We start from the raw sequence: 23,349 nt of genomic DNA on the forward strand, positions 1-23,349 counted from the left end.
CATACCCTTTTATATCTCTGATAACCTTTCTAACTGATGTTTTAAGTAAAGTTTCATTTCCAAAATTTGACATAAACTTGTTGCTATTTCACTACTAACATTATCAAAGGCTGACTTACTTTAAACCTTGAAATCACTTTCTAAGAATATGGCTTTTTAATTTTTAAACTAAATCCAAACATTTAACAGATCTGCATGTGGCAGAATCAATACATTATATGTACAAAATTCTTGAATTTAATTTCACACACGTAATACAAAAAAATGAAGAAATACACATTCAAATAAATTTATAAGTTAATAGATGAGAAATTATTGAAAAAAAACTCCCTCTCTTTCTCCAAAAAAATTGGTGCTGGCAAACTATCTTCTTTCCCATTTGTGATCAAAATCGTTTGTTGAAAGAAAGAACAGACTCAAACGAGACTTCTTTCCAAGCAACTTGCAATGAACGTCAAACTAAATTATGTTAAGATATAAGCAGAAAAAAAACTTATAGGTCACCAAATCAAGTTTGATTCATTTCCATATGAAATAAGAATGGAAATAGGTTGACCATAAAACTAAACACCACAACAGACAGAGGCTTGTTTTTAGACCAGACAGTTTATTAAATGTATATATCCTACGTAAATAACACCCTAGACTATTACATAACAAAGATATTGGACGAATACACTAAACCAATGGTCCAGTAATCAAGCATGAATAGATTACAGAAACGAATGAGATTAAGCTACAATCAAAACTGTCGATGGTGTGGGTGGGAGGGAAACTAGAACTTTCTTAAAGCTAGAAATAAACTTCTTGCTTGCTTCTTTGCTAGATTACTAATAACACGTGCACAGATACCTAAGCGGTAATACTAAAGTAATTTCGCAATTAATGCATGAATAGCCATTATCTCTACCCAAGTCTGATGACTTATATGCTGAACAAATTGCTCAATCTTAAAGAAAAGAGAAATTACTTATTTGCACCCTGCCTGTACCCAGTCCAGGCCTCTCAGTTATCGATGTCTAGATTCATACTAATAGAGATTAATATTCACCTAAACACCACAACAGAAAGAGGCTTGTTTTGGGACGAGACAGTTTATTAAATGTATAAATCCTACGTAAATAACACACTAGACTATTACATCACTAAGATATGGGACGAATACACTAAACCAACGGCCCGAACTCAGAAAAGGAGGAGCGGAAGTCTTAGTTAGTGTGAGGGTGTAGTGGGTTATGTCGTAGGATGGCTTTACAAAGCATGTAAGCGGAATGAAGCCGACCTGTTAAAGGCATGGTTAAATAGATGAGAATGGTGTCGGAATGCCATTCGCCGAGAGCCTTAAACAGTTTAATGGGAACACCGCGTTGGTAAGCAAATGATACCCCATCCCTGCGAAGGGAGTGCCCCGCGAAAAGCTTAGGGTCAAAACCGAGCGATGCAAGATGATTGCGCAGGGAGGAAGCAAAAGATCCACAGGAAACACAGGACGAAATTGCAAGAATCCGTAAACGAAAACGTGGCAGAAACATGTTAAACCGTTCCGGAAACACGACGGATAACCTGTGTTTCCGTTACCGGTTTCGTGACGTTTTCTCGCGTTTCCGTTGCTGCGTATACAACGGAACCAGACCACTTTTACGTAAACATAACGGAAACATGGAGTTGCCTGTTTCCGCCACGTTTCAGAAATACGGAAACATGTGATTTCGTCCTGTAAAAAACCGTGAACAAGCTGGCGGTCGTCCGACCAGTTAAATGTCTGAGAGCACCTGTTATAACCCGAGGCCGTAGAGCGAAGCGCGTTGACGATGGCTGCCCTTGGAAATAACGGAGAGCGCGGAATGCAGGGAAGTGAGATTTCTACGCGCCCACGATACTGAATGGTATTACTCCAGCGAATATTGGGAAGATTTTAAAATCAGCCTTAGTTAGTTGCTTACGCGGGTCAAAGGAGGTCGGCGACATGGGTAAAAGGTGGGATTTCCGAAACATGCCATAGAAGGCAACCAAACGAATAGCCCAGAACGAAGCCTCGATGCTACTTTCCAAATTAAGCCGATCATGGAGCTGTAAGAGCATAGAGGACGAGATGGGGTGTTTCTGGCTTTTCGTTAGCCCTTGAGATCGATTGATACCAGTGATCAGTGACTTAAGCTGCCAGTTATCGAGCAGCGGGTTGGGCAGGCCAAACTCCTTGTGAAGAATACCTATGATGTTCAGGTAGCTTTAAACGGAGCTTTAAGACTGCAGGCTAGGAAAGCGGCGCATGGAAGCAGTTGATCAGGTTGAACTGGGACCGGAGTGTAACCCATGTAGAGGCAGAACCTCACGTAGGTGTCGCTATGAGTTTTGAGAGGCCAACCGAGGGTCGTGTGCACCTAGAAAACACGAAGGAGTGATCGTGAGACGACATGTGATCAGTCAACGCCAAATTGGCTGCCGCAGCGCAACCTAAGCGTCCCCAGTTACGAGGGAATAAAAGGATAACAGATGAGGGTGCTCATGAAGGCGGGAAACCGAGTTACGTAGTGTTACGAGACCCTCGAGATAAGTGGCAGTTACATGAAAATTGTGGAGCGTAGAAAGCCAGGAAAGCGCACGGAGCTCCTGCGTAATGATTTCGTCGCTCGTGGTACCCTTATTGATGATCTGCACATGATCTGCATCTGTAAATAATAACTAGATGGTTTGCCCAGAGGTGACCCCATCGCTGAGAAACAGAAAGTGGTTGTAGACAAGACCACGCTGGGTGGTCAAGTAAGGGGAATATATATAACGGCGTAATTCAGTTTACATACTGTAAGATTTTACACCACTATCTGCGTCGGTAGATTAATTATAATTCATTTATATATAATCAAATTATATTATTGGCGTATTATTAACGGTGGTAGTTATACCGAAGTAGATTGTTCGGGGCATCTCTGCAATTGAAGGTACTGCAAACAACGACTGTCATCAAAATAGCTTCTAATCTGCTGCACTTAGTCTTACCTGGAACACAGAGGTAGGGATTGAACCAATCTAGCTGTTACTTGAGTCTCTAAGGAAAAATCCCCCACAGTTAGCTGCAGTTTAAAACTGAACGATTTGTATATAACTGTAGAGAACTTTTAAAAACGAGAAATTCGACACTGAGAGAGGCGGAAGACAAAAACTACTTAATAATTAATCGCTTTCTTTGGGTCCTTGAATTTGAATATTCAATCGTGACATTCACTTAATTAAAATAATCACACGACCTTGATAACGGATATCAACTTTCCTAACTGTCACGCGATCACTTTTTAAGGTCTTTACCTTACTTTACGGTTACATTCATTCGACCCCTATATTTATTCAGTGGGTAAATTTGATTCCGTGAGGTTATCTTGGTTAGATCGTGGTCATTTTCATGATTGTCCGAAGATAAGTTAAACGGACTGATTTTCCCCCAAAAAAGAAACCTGTTTGAGACTAGAAGTCAGTAGATTACAGACAAGCAAAGAACCGGGCGAGTTAAATCGGTGATTATGATTTCGTGATCCCATGGCAGCTCTTTCGCCCATCTCCATTACCCGAGAGCGTGACAAAAATTACAGGTAATAAATAGTGGGGCAGGGGCACTTATAAGCAGCAGTTTACAGTATTTACATATCTACAAACAAAACTGGTTCATAAAACTGAAGTTCAGACTTTTTTCTGGAAGTTTAACTTTGCTCTTCGATCATTAAAATTTCCATGTCTACGTCACAGCACTGACTGGAGGCTTTTCCAACTGTGGTACTATAAAAACAAGAAAAGCTGGAGGAGGGCTTATATCCGGGGGGGATTGTAATTGGATGATTTTTCTGTTTGTTTTTTTAAAGGTAGATGGGCCTTTAACCTCGGGAACTTAAAAATGAGGGGGGTGGGGAGAGGGGGGAAGGGGGCACTTATAAGTTGCAGTTTACAGTATTTGTATATTTCCAGACAGAATCTTAAAATACAAGCTTGGGTGTCCTGTGGTGTGTTGGGCACATGAGTTCAACTACCCAGCACATTGGCTTCAATTTCAGTTTTAATCTCACTTTATTAAAAGATGGAAATGTTCACAGGAAATAACATTACAACATCTGTCACCATTCAATGGTCACCATTTTAGAATAAGCTTTACACTCAGTATAAGTCATTTTCACATACTTCACATCAGCTATAATTTGCTTTTAATTCATCAATTCTACAATGATGTTAGCTTTTCCAATTACCTGAAAAAACAAAAAAAATAGAAAAACTATAAAAATGGTAGCATTCAAAATGAGCACAGGGATTTCCAATTAATTCTTTTTAAGTTTCCACAAGTGAAAATGTCTCCTTCCGATATTTTTTATCCCAGACAAAAAGTAAGTGGGTTCCCTGTGACATCTGTTTCTGAACTTTGCTGCAACAGTTGCAGTTGTTCTCTCTTTTCAAGTCTTTACACTCTAATTTTCTTTGCCTGCAACAAAAATACATCATCAAACAAGAGGAAATCTTTAGAGAGAGAAAAATTAAAATAGTACATGATGTATCTTTTATTGATAAGAATCCCTATTTTACCAACATCTAAAAGTAAACAAAAAAAACCAGGCACAACAGGTGTTCTGCAATTTGAACAATAAACAAGGTCATGAGAATAGAGGATATGATCACTAAAAAAAAAGTTCCTGATTGTTGAGCAAATTCTCCTTGTCAGAACTTGGAGAAAAGTATGGAGAATATGCATATATATTGATGTTGGGGTGTAAAAGGTTAATAAAGGACAAAAAAGAATGAATCTGTCTAGATTAAAGATTCTACAATATCATTTTGCTTCTATAATTTCCTTGGCTGACAGAGTGTTCTCGTAAGAATTGGCACATATGAGTACAGTAGAGCAGATGGTAAATGTATTTAACAACATAACAGTTACATGATCATCATCCTCCAGATATGATGAACAGCATCTCTTTTTTTCCATTGCTCAATTCTACAAATCTCATTTGATCACACAATCATGTATGTGTAAGGGAAATCCCATGAGCTCGATTGCATCTCTTAATTCAAAGGAATCAATGATGTTTAGAAAGCTTTGGTAAATGAACCAGTCATTGGAGTGCTGTTTGGAAAACTCTCAAAACATACGAGTAACCATAAATTATGAAATGTAATTATCAAAACGATTTCAACCAGTTGGAAAAAGAAATAAGATAATTGTATTGTTTCATTTGATCACTCATCAGAATGCAGAGGGTGATGGACACACCAAATTTTATATTTTATTCAACCTCTAAATAGTTTAGTGCTATTTATTCATCTTTAAAAGCCTTTAATTTCAAGCCAGTGTGTTGTGTTGAAATCCTGTGTTGCTCTTTATAAGTAATTTTTCAATTCATTCACAATAGACTAATCTCAAATGAAACATTTTGTTTCAGTATCTAATGATTATTAGATTATTTTAGGTAGGTACATTTGAATTTAGATAGGAAAAGCTCAACAGTCCTATGTCTAAGCTGTTGTATCTTATTTATTTTGAGCCCCTAATATTTGCTGATGACTGTCGATTAAAATCAGGGGGCAATTAACAAAAAAGGACGCCAACAATTTGACAATGAAAAGTTAAACCCCATCCCTCTCTCACAGTAGCTCACTTTAGGACAGTACCCACTGATAAAAGGATGAACCTGATGAATTCTGATTAAAGCTGACTAATTTGAGATTTAGTTTGAAAGCACATGTTTAGGTTTGTAAGTGCAACAAATTCTTTTGCAATTGTTTAAACTCATGGTGTTATACCTCCAAACTTCGAAAAGCCATTTCTTTTTTTTTACCATAATTGTTCCCTTTGGCTTCAGTTCAAGGAATGTTTAACAGTCTTGGGAAAAGAAAACTCACTGTATCCCTTGAAGCCAGTCATTAACTGCTTATGTTTAACAAAGTTTGAACTGAAACTGAATTAGAACACTTTTGTACCCCCCTTTGTCTATCTTGTCACAACAATTGAAGTTTGTGGTTTAAAATCTAACGTAGTATCCAAGCTAATTAAACACAGAAAGAAAAGAGAGCCTGATCAGCCAACCAGAAAACTTACTGCTTGTCCTATACAGGCTTTGAGTGCTTGAAACTCCCTATCACAGGCATACTTTGTAATGTTGTCTTTCTGGGACACACAGCTTCTATAAAAAAGAGCCTGAAAAAAAATATAGCCGTGGAGTTAAAAGGAGGGACAACAGATGACATATCGGCTGGTACAAAAAGAGTCGAGCGGCCATCAATAAAGCTACGATTTTGAAAGTTTGTGGTGAGTAAAAATTACAATATTTGGTACGTGATCTTACCAGAAAGTACACGAAAAGTCTTGAATTAAGCTTAGATAACACTTAAAAGATAGGTGCAATTGAAACTCAAATAATTCTGAAAATCGAATCGGTCACTTGTATGCCGCAGTTTCTTAAGCTTACACTTTACAATGTAATAAATCTATCAGATAGGTTTCAAGCTTATTTTAGTCACGTTTGGGAACACTCTGATTCCACTTTACTTTGAAAAAATTCGACTTCTTGCATCGTTAATCCAGGCGAGATTTTGTCTAAAAGGAGAATGCATCGTGAGTAACAGCGTGATCGGCGGAAAACCAACAAATGCATTATGGAAACTTCTATGAACTCAATTCTTGCATTTTTACTAACGACAAAGGCAACTGTGATTAAACAAAACCTGACTGCATAAAGAAGCCCTCCACGATTTTAAAAAAATAATGTATTCAGCCCTTTTTAAGTAAAATGTATGGAAAAGATGTACCAACTCCAATTCAAAAGTCATTTAATAGAACGGTGATTTCCCAATCCCTGTGCACTTTGTTAAATTATGTTTCCAATGACAGGCTCCCTGTTGCATTGACAACCTCATTTAAGGCCAACAGAAAGCTGCAAGCCCAGCCAAAAAAACAGACAAACAGCAGCTAAGTGTGCATTTTAGGATAACTTCATTTCAATTTGTTGTTACAGTTACAACAAGATTTTAATTAAAAAATCAATTATTTAACTGATTTTAACCCCTTCACTCCCAAGAGTGTTAAGTCAAAGTTAAGTAGAAATCTTGAAACATGAAAGAGTTACTTGACAGCTTACATTTGAATTTTCACACAGGAATTTTATCCAAAGAAGTTGCTGCCAGATAAAATTTAGTCGAAGCCCGAGAGCAAAGGGTCAAATACCATTTGTACCATCATCCATGACACCCCTGACTCAAACATTAAGGTCATGAGAATAAAGAAAATGGTCACCAATGCAAGAAGCTTTTGATCGATAAACAAATTCCCCTTGTCAGCACCATAGGAATCATATAAAGAACAGTAAGGAGAATATGCATACTGATGTTAGGGTGTAAAGGGTCAAGTAAGTCATATTGCGGGGCAAAATTGTAATCTTTGCCAAATTAAAACTCAGAAGAAGATACTTCTTGAACAGTTAAGTTACTCTCTGTAATCCTAAAGTGCAGAAGCAAACAAACCTTCCCCGGGATCACACCACCATAGTGCTTTAACAGCTGATATATGGCTGATCTGGCTGACGATAACTCTCTCCTAAAGAATTCATTTAAGCAGCAACTACATGTAGTCGCTATCTTTCCATGGGAAAAACATAAAATCCTTAGCATTCTGTAAGTTTAATTTAAAATAAAAAAACCAAACCTCACCTGCCTTCGATGTAATTTTTCTTTTTTTTTTTTCTCTAGCTTTCAAATAACTTTCCTATTAAGTAATTTGTCACGGTTAAGATTAACACGAGCAATGCTCTGAAAAAGAAATGTGAGTATAAAAAAGGACAGTCCCTAGCTACAAACCATAGCAGCTACATGTACCGGCATTTCGTAACAAAGTCTTGTACAATCTTGAACTGACTTTGCTAAAACGTTCTTACTTGTGTTAACTACACGAACTACTTTGGCGTAGTGAACACATTGTGTCGAGTAAAATCTCACCTCTGTTCTTCATTCCACAAAAGGTTTCGCCAAGCCCGTCTTCTGTAACCTTTTCCCTTTGAGCTTATTATTTTAGTTACACTTTATTTTGCTTTCTCCGCCATCTATAATGAGTGCGGAATGTATCCTAGGTAATAAGTGGTTAGCTCAACTTGGCTTCAAAGCGGAAATGAAATGGGCTAAAACCTGAAGTCCTTTTGATACGTACTAATAGACAAAGAAACAGATCAAATAGCTTTCTGAAACACGTTTACAAAATTCCGAAAAACCCAAAACATAAGAAACTTAAGAGGGAAAAATATTATAGATGGATAATTTTTTAAATTTTGTCAGTTGTCGATTAGTTGCTAAATTTATTCTTCTCCTAACAGGATTTCGCCTGTCCAGAGGGAAAAACGGAATAAAACTGAAATAAGGTTGTGGCAGATGAAAACATTTTTCTAAAGCCATGATGAACAACTGTCACGACTGCAGCAATTGGTGTGAAATGGTTGTACGGTTCTATGGTTGACTGTTTACCCGCTTGTGGAATTAATGAACGACTCGTCACATTATCGCGACATTGATATCTGTTGTTATTAAGCCCGTCTCAGTAAAGGCAAAATCCACCCTGCCCGTCTCTTTCTGGAAACAACGCATCCTTGTCGCGGCCAGATCTTTGCAACGATCTCGGTAATTTTTGCAGCCAACTCTGTTATCTTTTTAGAGGGTCTCAATGGGGTTAACTGTTAGCCGTAAAAGGGCCAAAAAATTTAGCCGTTAGGCGTAAGAATTGACAAATTTTAACCGTTAGTCGTAAAAAAAGTTAACTGTAAAATTTTTTTCTGATGAAAGCAATGGAAAGGTGTTAACTGTTAGCCGCAATTAGCTAAAAATTTTAACCGTAAAAGCCATCTCTTCATTGAGACCCTTTTTTTTACTCCGGCTTCTCGGAGCCATTGTCTGAGATATTGGCCTTCATATTATACACGTTTTTGTATTCGCAAAAAAACACCGACATTTGTAAACAACGATTTGAGCGCTGAAGGGGACTCCATTGTTTATCCGATTACTTTCATCATTCCTTAAGGATTTTGGTTCTAATTCGTCTCTAAACTGGTGTAACTCGTCAAGGTCTGTAGAGTGGGCTTCGTTCGGATTTTTTCTGAAGGATTACTATCGCTATGTGTGTGGGACATGAAATACATTTTACCTGTTTTTGTACATCTAAGTGCTTGTGTATGGCCTTGGCCTAATTGGGGCGATAAACCAACACCTATTGACGGAAACTGGAGCGCTTGGTCTGCTAGAATTTATTGCCGAATCCCATCGGAAAAAGTAAAAGTAAGTTCACGGTCACACCGTGAGTCTGTGGTGTGCTCTGTCGGTAGCGGTAGTGGGTCGGTAGATTGTCGGATTGCAGTCTCAGTACATTGTAGCGCCAATTGAAGTGGAATACTTGTAAACAGTTATTTAGCATGAAATGACACTAGTTTGTAGTCATCAGGTGTCTTTGTCATCTTTCGGCTTCATTCACGCAACTTCCTTACTGATTGTGACGTTAAGTGCTCATGAAATTAAGTTTTATCCCATTAACGGCCAGTGGAGCAAAGACACATGCAAAACTGCCCGTGTTTCACTCTCTTTAGGTCTAACTTCTTAGGCAGTCTTTCAGGTGTAGCCTGCGCATTCCTTGCTCTCCTCGTCGACAACTGAGAATTCTCTGTTAAGTCACACTGTGTAGTACTATCAGCGAACATTTTAAGAGGCTGTCCGCGTAAGAACGGATAAGGCAAATTTCGGCCGATCACCGATTTCCCTAAGTTTTTCAGTGAAAGTCAAAAATTCTATCCCATGTACAAATATCACATTTATTTTGATCATTTTCATTCTTTTTATTTTTATGAGACAATTTTAAAGGTCACCCCAAAACTGCCCAATTTGCCTTCTGTGACCCCTATAATTAAGCTATAAATATCGAGCGCTACCAAATCCTTATTTCCCAATCTAGAAAGCTGATTATTTTACATATTTAAGAATGACTTTATTTCAATACTTTAAAGGTAAGATGATTGCATTCTATAAAATTTTTACCGAGTTATGAAACTTTCAAAATGCCTTATCGTGAGCATTGAAATTTGTGAGGAGTGAGATACATGCGGTTGAAAGCTGTTTTCTCTTACGTGGGACCTGAACTAGAGTCAAGTCTATGGTAGCTTAAAAGTACTTAGATAGAGCAAGTTAAACATAGAATAAAACTTTTGGGCACTCCTCATCCTGCACCGTAGAGAGCTCATAAATATTCGCCATCTTGATTGAAACCGACGATAAGGCGGTCCGGCCTGCAGACAGGTTTCTGAAGCGTAAGAGCCCTAAAATACTTAAAGGTGCCGCAAAGATTATCTGATGGAGTATCAAGATCGATATAATTCATCATTTTGGCCATTTTTTCATGAAATGGCTCAAATTTTCCGGAAAATACTTCGTTAATAATTCATATATGCAAATTAGCTTCATGTGTTCGTGTTTTAATACGCGTCAAAAATAGTTTCCGTAACAACATTTAGCCGTTCAAAGAAGTGTTCCTATAAATGTGAAACGTAAAATTTCAAGAGCCATTTCCTTTGAACATAATACGCTTAGGGAATCCAGTTTTTTTTGACAACTAAGTTGTTCATTTCGCGCAAGTGTTTTTATCTTGTGCATAATCTTTTCAGACCTCTTGCAGTTTTTCTTCAGGAAAATAATTCACCCTTACTTGGTGAAAAATTTCGTCTTACTATTTGCGAAAGTTTTTTAGATTGTGAGCTAGTTGGTTCTCATGATTAACGCCGTGGAGATTTTTAAGCGTGACTGTGGGCTGACGTGAACTAGCCTAGTCACGCAATACCAGCATTAAAAGATTGTCTCACGGCTGGTGAACTCAAATTAAAGAAATATTTAGTTCGGCATTTATATCATGATATGTTGATGTTTCTCCCTCGAGATTATGAAAATCTCCCAGAAGAAATTGAGAAATTATGCAACCGATAGAAATTGGTACATTAACTTAATAAACGTTTCCAAATGTAGGTAAGCGAATTTAGTAATATAAGTTAAAGGCATAAACCATTGAGAAAATTTCGAGGAGGCAATAGAGAAAATCTCTTTTGTAAATGCTCGTACATGCTATAGATTGACGGTCAACATGACTCACGGTCACGGTAGGCTTATGATTTTTTTGTTTTGACATAAAGGCATGACTACAAAATAACAGGCGCCAATTTTCAAATGATTTTCACGGGTTTAATTACGTGTTAATGCTCTAAGCACTTTCATTCATCGATATAGAACTATACTTCAGGGTACTTAGAGGCGGTGCACATTGCTCTTCAACAAATTCACTCTAAATGCCCTATCGCTGGTTTGCCAGGGCTCCATACTGACAGTCATCCCAGCTGCGGCCCGTGTGTTAAACTTCATTAAAGCATTGACATTTTTGTATAAAGGATATCAGTTGCTCAATCAGGTCTTTTTTCCTGTCTCTTGATTTAAATGGTATTTCAAAAAAGCGCAAGATGTCTTTAAGCAGTGAAACATTAAAAAGACTCAGCTTATTATCCCTCGCACACTCGCACAAGTTAAAGGCATCTTTCAGCCTCTTTTTCCTTTAGAAATAGTTCCTTTGGATTGTGCTCGATTTCTGAGTGTGCTTGTTGCCTTCTTCTGCTTGTTGCAAGGCGAGAAAAGAAACCCTGTACTTGGCTCTTGGTCAACCACTCGTCTCATTCAAACAACCTTCTATTCTGCTCATCTCTTGTGTTGCGTATATCATATGAGACTTGCTGAGGGTCAGCTTTTAGCCTGATTGGTCCCCAAGGTCAAACTTTGCATTTAGATATTTCTTAACTTTGTCCCTGAATTTAGTGGGCCAGTGTGGGGCAACGCGGGTACTGAGACAGTTTCACTTTGGTGGATATTAGGTTCAGACGGTTCATTTTCAGTGACGTTGACCGATGTATTAAACCTGTCTACCCAATCTCTACGAAGCTTATCATATAGCGTTTCTGACGGCCTTTCATCTTTGACGCAATGATTCCCTACGTCCAAATGTGACTCGAGCTCTGAAAATGTTTGGAAACTCTTCACGCATCCAGGCTCAGAACATTCAAACATGCTCATATTCAAATCGTCCCAGTCATTCTCTTCTTCTGAACTATCTGTCACAGGATCTGAGCATTGATAAACACGTGCATCATGAAGAGGGAAAAATGTGTCACTAACAATGATACTAGTGTCCCCTTAGCCCTTTAACACCAGCTGGTCAAAAGAGATTTCCTTACCACGCCCTATTCTGTACGACCTCACACGAATAACTTTCACCTCAAACTGGACATTGTGAAGCTTGCTAAAACCATCTATCTTGTTCACTTCTATAGTTATCTTCGCCTCGTCAACTTCGCAAACGCATGCGGATGTACCTTTTATTTGTTTTCCAGAAAGTGCCCTCCTCATGTCTCCCGCTAATAGAGTGTCGTGTCCTTCGTTGCAGAAACGTCGGATGCATGTTTTCATCGGACACAGAATTCGATCATATACATCCTTGCCATATTGTGGCTCTGAAAAGTCGTACCAGCAAACTTCCAAACCAATCCGCTTACCAATTCCTCTTGCCGCAGCAACGAGGTAGTTCTTATGATAACAGCCAGCTTCGTCTGACCGCTGATAAACCTGGGTGATGTGAGGCTTTTCGGTCTAAAGAGAGTGTCTCTGTAAGAGCGGTCCGGTCGATTTTGCTTGAGACACGGATTTCGCTCATTTCTTGTGTGTTGTAAGACATTCATACTTATAATAAAACCACAATCCGTTTGATCGGATCTCTTTATTTTTCAGAGTTTTACGGAAATTAAATTTCACTCGAGCGAAGGCTTGTCGTGACACTTTTCAAGACTTTAATTTATGACAACTTTGAAGGACAATTTACAATAAACTACGGAATTTAGCAAAAAATAAATACCAAAGCCATGTATATTAACTCTATCTTATTCATCGAGGCGACTTTCGTGAACATCACGTTTCAATCAAGGAAACAGGAAGACTTGAATGACACCTTATCCGTTCGCTTAAGTCACACATGCCAAAACCGATCAAATTCAATGTAAATTTTTGAAAAAGTGAGGCGCTCTTAACTGATCCAACTAACATAGCTAGGAAGTAGGTGCTATAGAAAAGGTAACTGTAGAAAAAAACTTTGCGGTCCGACCTTTGCGAAAACTTTATAACTCCGTGAACTTACCTAATTTTCGGCAATTTCCAAGTTTAGCCGCCATTTTGAGGATTTGTCAACATGAAGCGTAACTGATATAAATCAAGCAGGTAGATCTAAAACCGTCAGAAATACATACGAAAGCAATTCAAATGAACTTTACTTTCAATTCTAGCGGCAAAATTTGAAATTTTTCGTTAAACTTACCATTCCTACATCCCCATGCGACCAATTCTTCCAACAATTAATACACTACAACTAATGTTCGAATTCCCCTCGTCGATTCCATCGTAAGAAATAACCTGTGCCACTCAACCTTCGACTAGAATGTGAAGTAAGAATCAAATAACATAACTGTTTCATCTTGGAGGCAATATTACGCTGGTATATTGATTTTCTGATAGACAAGAACGGTAATCAGGTAGCGATCGCCATGTTTACCTCATAAAACTGATCGCTGACCAGCCGCTGAGTGAAAACAATACGGCTCAGTGGTGAGGGGCGGGGTGTGGGTTGGGTGCGGGCAGATTATCAAAGGATTTTTGGGAACATTCGAACATATGCATTAAAGTATCATAATAAGTATTAGGACTCTCAGTCTTAATGCAAAGGCATGCTTCGTGTTGCAGATAACTTTTGCTTTGCTTAGTATTCTTTTTTCTTTCAAGTACATTTCGTTCCAAATAGGACTGGCGTCAATTCATAGATTTATAAACAAATCTTTACCATGTAAATAAATGTTTTTAGGTAATCGAGATAACCATTGAACCTCTTGTATCGCTTTAGAAGTAACGTGTCTTGTCTTTGCCCAACTCTGAGAGCGTGGAGCGGCAAAGACGCGAGACGCGAGTCTCGCGTCTCGCGGCTTCTCCATGCTCAGAGGATACGCGTGACCTCACTATCTTTAAGAAAAAAAAAGGGACTGCTCGGAGTCTGTATTCCGTTCAACCATCTCATAAGAGTGACGCGAGTCCTTTCAATTGAATGAAAAAGTCACAAACCCATTCTTTACCTCACGAGCGTAACCACTGGCCACTCACGAATTCACTCAGTAAGCTTCTCCTTTGGCGCAGAAATTGAAATCGTATCGAGTAAACAAAGTTATAGTGAGTTCCTTTAGATCTTCCGGAGCTCCCAAAGCGATACAAGTTCGGGCCGAACTTGTATCGCTTTGGAAACAATTACAAGTACGGGAAGAAGTTGTTCGTTAGCGAGACGTTCATTATGTCTCAGGACTGTTTTTTAAATAGCAAAGATGGAAAAAACTTTGGTTCGTCGCATGGCTTAAGTGATCATCATTTGATAAGCTGCCACCTGTCTAAAGAGGTGTTATGTGAAAATGAGCTAATCTTGGTAAGGACTGGCCTATTTCACCTCGCTCAGGAGGGTAAACAAAAAAATTTGGATTAGCTATAGGCATCACCACGCTTTGGGGAAGTTTTGGAGAAGTGCAAAGGTAACATGTCAGTATCCTGATCATCATGTCAGGAAGCGTATCCAAGGCAGAGATGTAATTACCTTGCATATGTCTCAGGACATTCAAAAGCTGTTTGGAGGTATTATTCCAGTTGAATCAGGTAGTCCTGAGTAACATTTTCTGTTATCTATTTTTGTCTCGTGACATATCTGCTCGAAAAGAGAAGAAACTCCTTATTAGATTAAGGGTACTTAAGTACACATCACGTTATATGTACAATGTTGCTTGGTTGATAATCAATTTTTTTTCCAAATCACCTGAAAACGCAATACACTTATTCATGCATACGGTTCACAATTATTTGCGGTCAGTTTTCCTCAGTTTGTATGATTCTCATTAACCAGTATGATTAAATTTGCAGACTAAACCACCCCTTATTTGATTTAGAATAATAAAGTAAATAGTGCATGTCGGTTTTCAATTCCTGATGGATGCTACTAGGCTTCACTTTAACTGAGAAATTTGCAATCGCTTACCACAACTCTGAGGCCCATACCGTAAGAAGCACAAGAAAAAAGTTGATGATAGTGAGTCTTGGCTGAGACAAGAAGAATTAGAGAAGAATCTACGGTCCTCAGAAACGCCACTATTAAAAACAATCGTTCAGATTATAAGATACGCGAATTACTCTCCCCACCGAATTTCAGTAATTATATTATAATAGTAACAGTTTCCAGGATCTAAGGGGAGCAAAAGAGAGAACAATTTTCTGAGTTGTCTGGTAAGGCAACGTGCTGGCTTTATACTTCTTCCGGCGTGATAACGATAATGACGACAACGATGGTTAAAAAGCACTGTCCGCTATTAATGACGATCATCATAGTTATAAACAAATCTCAGTTATAGTCGTGAAAATAATCTAAATCGGCTTCATATCGCCAGAAGTCAAAGTTGCTCACACTCATTCTAAGGTTCGTGCGATTTTACGACGAATTTTCAATTCAGGTGTGTTGCGCGCGCGACTTTTGATAGAAAAAACCTGCACGCGCTATAACTTAAAAGAACGTGTCAGCTGAATGAATCAAATCTCTATCATTTCAATTTTTTGGAAACCAGCAGAGCCATCAGCAGCAGTATTGTCGAGACCATCTGTGAGCTTTTACGGTATCACTCTTACATTAAATTTTCCATAACTGAGTTTCTTGAATCGCACAATTTAGAAGTCGTCCTCGGAACGTCCTCCTAATTTCAAATTAGCCTCGCACTACATGCTCCACTCAGTTCTGCTGCCATTACTTATCATTATAATCCACTTACCATCTATGGCTCGATTTTTTTCCAAATCATGCTCAAAATTATGTTGGTTTTTGTATGGAAGGAAAAGGTATGGAAGGAAAACTCTCTCACCCTCTCGATTCTGAGACAATTAATTTTTTAAATAAAAGCCTGTCTCCCCTACTGGGTTTGCTTCTGACCCCAATTACAAAGTCGTGCTGTTGTTTGCTAATGGAATATTTAGGGATGAGTACAAAGACCAAAATTTTTGCCTAGGCACATGAAGTAATGAAGATAATTCAAAGTGGCGCCCACCATCGAGCCTTAACATGCAATGATCTACAGTACCGTAGCTGGTATTTCTTTCTTTCCGTTTTATCCTCTCGATCGGAAGAGTAAACTTGCAAAAGTCTTATATTCGACAATGAAAACAGTCCAAACGATAGACATGGAAAGATTTTGTCGCTATGCGTGAGAAACATTAATTCTTGTCGACTAGATGATTCTAGGTCACATTTGTTTTTTTACTGAGAAATACGATGTACTTGTCGTTATGTATGTATGTACGTGTCAACTTCATTTATAAAGGGTGACGACAGCCAGTTAAAAACTGAAAAACTTGGGGCCATCGAGCTAACAATTACACAAGACGCCTAAACTGAAAAATTTAACTATCAAAATCAAAGCATGCCCTATTATAACTATGTACACTTTCGCACTTCTTTAAAACTAGATGCATAACAATTAATGAGGCTTTTATTAAACTACTTACACTTTCACTTTGCAAAATAAACACAAAATCAATTTCTGTTTGAACTCCCGTATCCCAAAAAGAAAAAAAACAAAACAAAACAAACTAAAACTAAGCACGCATTTATCTTAAAATATTGAAGAGTAATTCGGATTTATGACAACTGTACGTAAGGGGTAGTTCTGATCACGCTTCATGCACGAATTTTGAAAAATTCATGCTTCACGTATATTTTAAACAGCATTTCACGTGTCACGAGTTTAAAAGGGATGCATGCATTAACGAATCCACAAATTCAATGAGTAACTTTTGGTTATCGAACCCCATTTGTTGCTGCTAAAGTCAGATTCTCTTCTGTTATCCTCTTTGATTTTAAAAGAGACAATTTTTGCCACCGTTGTCCCAATTCCGTGATCGGCACCTGAACAATCATCTCCGTTTCCTCCAATCATGATCACAGAACCGCTCCATTTCCAGCTACACCAGAAGCCAACCTCATCAGCACCTTGCAAGTCACTGCCACATGAAGCCTGTCCGAAGCCCTCAGTTGTTTGGTATTGTCCTCCATATTGAACTTTGCATTTTCCCAGGCACTCACTATTGGACCATGTCTTCCCGCTCACACAGTTCCCTGTTGTTTGCAATAGAGGAGTGTGCCCAGAGTCATCACTGCGCGTGATCTTAAGCTCACTGCCACTGACTAGCCAGAACGCCGGCGAGATCATGTCTGCGTTGTATGACGGATCAGTGGTTTCTCCTGCAGCTTGATTACTACCATACCACCAGTCTCTTGAGTCATCCGTCCAGTTTTTAAAGTCACTGTTTGAAAACCGAGCGAGGAGAGTCCAGGCGTGATCCACTGATACCAAGTCGCAAGAAACCTGGAAAAAAATTTAGAATTCCACGCAAACTTCCATTTTATAATCCAAAATTATTTTAGCGTAAATTGTTTATATGAAATTATGAATTCCAAACATTCTTACTTTTAGCGATACAAGTCTATTTTTTCTCGAATCGTCCATAAGTGGAGAACAGTAATTGAGTTACAAGAAAGCTTTTGGATTTCATTTTTGTCTCCTGAGTTTCCAGCCAATATCTACCGCTGACCGCCATCCCTTGTTCGCTGGCTTTTATCTCTCCACAAGACTCGGCAGGCATCTTGGGAACGGAGCCTAAAGCAACTTTGGAAAAGACAATTGATTTCGTTATTGTATCGTATTTTATCGTTCAATTAACCAACAGAGCATAATTTCAACACGGAATATTCCAATGAAGAGATATTAAGTCGCAAAATACGATTAGGAATCGAACAATTCCTTGAACACCATAAGGTTATGTATGTTATGCTGAGTTTTTTCGAATGTTTAAAACATACTTGCTCTGAAGATTACATCTTGGAAAATGCCCTGAGCCAATCGCATTAAGTCCTAATCCCTATTAGACTTAAACTTCCCGGTTGAATAGAGGAGACTCATTCCCCTACCCTACCCCCTCTGCACTTCAATTACTGCGAGGCTTTGGATTGTATAGAGAATATATCCAGGCAGCAACCCGGTCCCAAGACAAAGCTGACGGAATCAGTCAGATTTTAATACAGTAAAATTTCAATAAACCCTTGCCATCTTTGAATAAGCTTTAAACAAGCCCTTTTTCCTCTCTGTCTGTCTGTCTCTTTATCTCACACCTCTCCAACACAACCTCTCCTCCCTAAAAGTAACTGAATATGTGTAACCGTCATATAGAAAATTTAAACATTGATTAGATTTCTGAAAATTTTTTTATTTAATGATACCAACTAGTTGTGATTGTCCAATAACTGAAAAGGACTTGATGATTACAGCTGTGACAAGTATTCATTCAGTGCTAATCTTTTACGTAACGATAATTCTAAAGACTGTGTTGCTTAGGGTTTTTTTGCTCCTGTACCTCTGTTCTTCCAACGTCGCACGTAGAACCTGGTATCATCTCGGACAAAATATCTAGGTCTTGCTTCTTTGGTTCTGTTATTCAGCTCGCAAAGTTTACCAGCTGTGACGTAATTGTAGCTCTGACATGTGAGTTCGCTGTAGCAGAGTATCAGACTTTCGTGCGGATCTTGTACCCTTTTTGTTTCGAAGATGTGACCTGTGAGAGCTTTTCCACTCTCTGACTGCTCAGCGGGTTCACACTGTGGACCAATGGCCATGCGCAGAGGAATTAAAGGTAGATAGAGGAAAATATGCAGTACCAGAAACATCTGGCCTGGATCGAGTTTTACTGAAAAGATTAATAAATCAGTTAAAGTGCTCGTGAATAGCGTAAGAGGCGGATCTTATTCTTATCACTGCAACAGCCGCATTTTCTCCTTCCCCGTGAGATTTGAAACGAATCGGGGAGAGGTTTGTCAGAGGTCGGCCGATAGACCTGTTCCAGACGCTTCGCTGACTCGCGTTACTAACGACTGCACACTTGTGTGCCAGAGCAAAGAATGAGGGCCTGCTTGAACGGTATTGGAAACGAACGATCTATCAGACGTAGGTGAGAAATGTCTTTGACATCGCTCTAGAGAAAACACTTAAGCTGCCACGACATAGCGCTATGAGAAATGGAACGTTACGTTGAATGAATATTTATGAGGAAACTTGGGTATGTAAACAGAAAGTGAAGTCTGCACTCCATCGAAAATCTTGTTGTTGTTGTTGTTGTTTTTTTTATAAAAACTTTTCAAGATACTTTTGCCCTTTTGCCTCCTTGGAATACCATGGAACAATGAGAACTTCTTTGTTTTCCGTATTCAAAACTTTCTGCCTTTGGAAATATCCTTGCTGTGGTCGCTTGATAATGCACACTTCTCTCTTGTTTCGAAACATTTTTAAAGAAATTACACAAAAATATATAATGTCTACTTCAAATACAACTACAAAAAATTCTGACTAAAAAACTCAAAGGATTCTCGTTTTTAAAGCAACGAGGTTACCTACCCTTCGAGAATTAGTAGCATTCAGAGTGTCGGTTCGAATATCGTATAACTGGTAATTTTGACCTAGCAATGTTCAGCTTAGATTCAATAAACCTCATATTTCTTCAGACATCATCTCTTCATAGTTTTCGTTACCTCTGACACGTTTGCTTACCTATAAGCTTGAAGCATCCGTGTTTGATTTTCCCTCACAACTTCCAAGTTTTACGATGTTTACTTTCTTAATTGAACAGATCTCATTCGATTGGCTTCTAAATTCCGCTTTATAAATGAAGCTAAAACTAATTTCGTTTCGATGCAGGTGAGGAAACCCAAGTAAAAACAGAAGTCCCCTTTTTACCAACCTTCATGAAGCCGTAGGATGGGTCCTCAGGCAGGATATAAAACGAAAATGACCTCAGTTTGCGTCAAATATAATTGAATAACCATATAGTTATATCAAAATTTAGGCAATATTGACGCGAAACACAAGCCGAAAGAATCGTGACCTAGCCTCAATTCCTTTCCCGTCATGAATCATTGATTATTTTGTTATAAGCGTATACAACTCTCACCATTCAACTTAACTGCTAGTGAAAAAGTGTCGGTAAGCAAATATGATATGTTGATAAGCATTCATTGTGGCAAATCGAAAAACTCTCGAAATCTAATTGCTAGAAACCTTCCGATAAATTACGCGTATGCTAGAATTGAAAATGCAACAATGAGAAACACAACAAAATATCCTTCCTTATTTATACTGTCCTCCGTTCATCCTAGTTTTGCAATCACACGAAAATATAAAAATAGCTAATAATGAGTTTATCAAAGGACTTGAACTCATTTTTATGTGCTTGACTAAAATTTAGCAAAGAGCTTACTAAATTCACCGTATTCACTCTGTTTTTTGGCTCTAAATTTTATATTTTTTTTAAATAAGATATTCAGAAATAACGCCTTTAAAAAAAGTTTTTGGAGTGTTATTATGAAGACCTCAATGAAATAAAATGATGACATTTTTTTTCATGTTTTTTAATTTACATAATGAAATTTAGTTAGGGCGTTAACCAGCATAGTACCTCGTAAAAAACTGACAGCTTTCCACCAAGCAGTAATATTTTCATTTTTTAGCTCAAGCCATTTTCAAGTAATTTTCATTTGTATAGGTTATGAATTCACTCAATCGCGACAAGTCGATAATATTTGTCTTCCTCGTTGTACCCACTTTAAAATGCCGATGCTTTAGGAGAATTCCTTAGGAAAGAATGGAAACATTAACAAGTTTCTTATAGAAGTTTCTTTCCAAAATGTGAAGAAGCTGGCGTTCTTCAATGAAAATATACGCCTTATTGTAGTTTCCATGGAAACGATCTGCATGGCGAAATCCCAGGATGCACAAATTTACCTCGAAACCACCTCGCCATTTGAAAATTAAGACCTTGTGGAATTCAAAGTTTAAGGAGGCCTGACTGTTAAGGATATCGAACAAAGAACAGCCTCTTTTTTTATTAGATCAATTGTCAATTACTTTGTGTGCCTAGTTACGATCGTAGTTACAATGTTTATCTTTTGCCTATTGGTTTGTAATCGGATCTTTTAGCGTCACCACGCGCATATAAAAGCTAAGTTAGCGTCCCTATAAGCCAGAGTTTCGCAAGATTTCGTCTTGAACAGCAGTACCTTCGTTCTTTCGTTCCAAACCTTTGGCACAAGCGGGACCGATATGTAAGTGATTTTGTTAGTTTTATTTCAATATGTTTAAGTTTAGTTTTTCACCTTGGGCGATAGCGTACATATGTTCTGTGTTGTACAACAGTACAACTAATTATCTTGAAATCAAAGGAGTATTTTGAAATAACTAGACGCTCACACAGTAACGCCCACATTTTAGTCTTTGGGCTGCTAATCAGCCGCAAATGGTCATCGTGTAGCCGATCTTTGAATCGCGAGTAGTTTTAATTAAGCCTTTTATGATTTGTTTATGTTAATTCACGTTATTTGTTATTATTTTAATCGCGTTATCGACATAGGCACGTAAACCGTTTCTTTCATGCCTTTCGCACCAATTCAAGTAGATTCATGCATTCGTTATAATATTATTGTAGTTTCAGTTTACGATCGTGATCGTGATCTAAATAAACACCGTTGATAGTCATCTTGGTTTTCGTGGTTTCACTACGACCGGTAAAATAGTCCCCACATCAGCGACACTTAGAAAACACGCATAGCGACACCCCTCGAAGTTTCCTCTTTCGTCGCAAGCGTCACACTGACCTTCTCATCTCCAAAGAGTGAGAAAAAAATTTATTTTTTGTTCTTTTGGGGCGAAAAATGTCATTAGTCAATTTTTTTTGTCTTTGCTTTCGGAAGTTATGGTTGCAGATTAATGTATACGACAAAAAAACATTACTCTCAGTAAATCAAATTTCGTGCAAGTTGAATTTGCAATGATAAAGAACTTCACTTTATTTACTTCAAACTCTTGCCATAATGACTCGTGCCGTCGAAAACTACTAAAGTCCGCAATATTGCAATTTCGAGAAATATTTGGCCCTCTAATGTGCTCTTCATAATGTGTAATATTAAAAGAGCAATTTTGTAAGTTTAAATGTGGTGGTGCGACGAACAAAGCAGGTGTTTTAAAGATTTATGAAGAAAATGCTCGGAAAAAGAGAAGTGCAAGAACTAATTTTTCTTGAAACAATGTAAAAATAAAATTGATTTCTGTCCCGTTATTTACAGCCTTTCCTTTCGATTTGATGTTTTATCTTTTAATTTGATTGGCAAACTGTACTTTGATGGAAATTTTCTTTTTGCACGAACATGACAATATGAATGCCAATCGTTTCTGCCAAAAGCAATGAATCAATGAACAAAGAGGGTAGGTTTCGAAAGAAACTGGCGAATTGAGCAGGAGGAATGTATCACACGATAGTTTGATTTTATCAACTAAAATGATAATGGAATTGGCTATAGTACAGAGTTCATAAAGCTAACGTTTCGAGCGTTGGCCCTTATTGCTGATAAAGGATAATTATGTTTTATCAAGTCAGTTGACAAAACCAAATGATCTTTCAATAAATAGGCGCTCTTCATTTAACCTCACCATGTAAAATTATCATAATACTCGCGAGGATAAAACGGCAATCAATTGAAAATTTTTCATGGTTGAGTATCAAAAGACAGATGAGTTGGTTAAAAGTCATGTTTTTTGATAAGCTAGCCATTGAAGATATCAAAACGTTTAAGGAATGAAACTTGATCATTATCCCTGAATTCCATCCAGCGAGAGACAATTTCGAAGTTTAAGCAGAGCTGAACGCTTGATGTTGGTCAATAAATTATTTACTGAATCAGTTTCACCGTTCTTTCTTAGCATTAATGGAATTGTTGACCGTAAGGTACAATTTCGTAACTCAGTCGAAGGTTTAGTAACTGATTTACAAATGTTTAAAACATCTCAACAATGCTATAATATTTTCTGTTGAAAATAACTTGTTGCACGCAGTTCCTGGGAGATATCTTGTCACTACGTTTTCAGGAAAGCTTGCAACCATTATATAAGTAATTTTCAAGAAATCTCTCCTTTCTCTCTGAGAGTGTTAAAATGACGTGAAGTCATACAGTGATCTCAACTAGAAACTAAGGTAAACTCAAGATACTTTGGTTTTATTTTCTTCTCAGTGCCTGAGTGGGCGATATTCTACACATCCTGCGATCTCATTGGTTCCGAGAGCGAGTCGCCAAGTGCATTCCTAGCTTCGTTGCAATTTTTTCATAAA

The 23,349-nt window shown here is 38.0% G+C and overlaps 2 protein-coding genes and 1 pseudogene across 2 annotated transcripts in view; all 3 read right to left on the reverse strand.

Annotated features, from left to right (window-relative positions):
- LOC131791961 (tetratricopeptide repeat protein 28) overlaps nucleotides 1-23,349 on the reverse strand; it is a 166,647-nt gene that overhangs the window by 84,462 nt on the left and 58,836 nt on the right. The gene's annotated exons all lie outside the window — the stretch shown is intronic.
- Nucleotides 11,780-12,435, reverse strand: LOC136281034 (uncharacterized; annotated as a pseudogene).
- Nucleotides 16,908-18,814, reverse strand: LOC131790205 (uncharacterized). Its single transcript, XM_059107385.2, has 3 exons — nucleotides 18,556-18,814; nucleotides 17,677-17,810; nucleotides 16,908-17,510 (listed from the first exon to the last, which is right to left on the reverse strand). The coding sequence occupies exons 1-3, from the start codon at nucleotides 18,812-18,814 to the stop codon at nucleotides 16,908-16,910; spliced, it is 996 nt and encodes a 331-aa protein (XP_058963368.2).

The sequence above is a fragment of the Pocillopora verrucosa genome, chromosome 5 (genome assembly GCF_036669915.1).
Source record: "Pocillopora verrucosa isolate sample1 chromosome 5, ASM3666991v2, whole genome shotgun sequence".
In the NCBI taxonomy this organism is placed as follows: Eukaryota; Metazoa; Cnidaria; class Anthozoa; order Scleractinia; family Pocilloporidae; genus Pocillopora; species Pocillopora verrucosa.

Coding starts and splice junctions, on each gene's coding strand:
- LOC131790205 (XM_059107385.2), bottom strand. CDS start 18,814: ATGGCCATTGGTCCACAGTGTGAACCCGCTGAGCAGTCAGAGAGTGGA. Junction 17,811..18,555: donor GCGACGTTGGAAGAACAGAG/GTACAGGAGCAA, acceptor TCTTTTCCAAAG/TTGCTTTAGGCTCCGTTCCC. Junction 17,511..17,676: donor TGAAATCCAAAAGCTTTCTT/GTAACTCAATTA, acceptor ATTTTTTTCCAG/GTTTCTTGCGACTTGGTATC.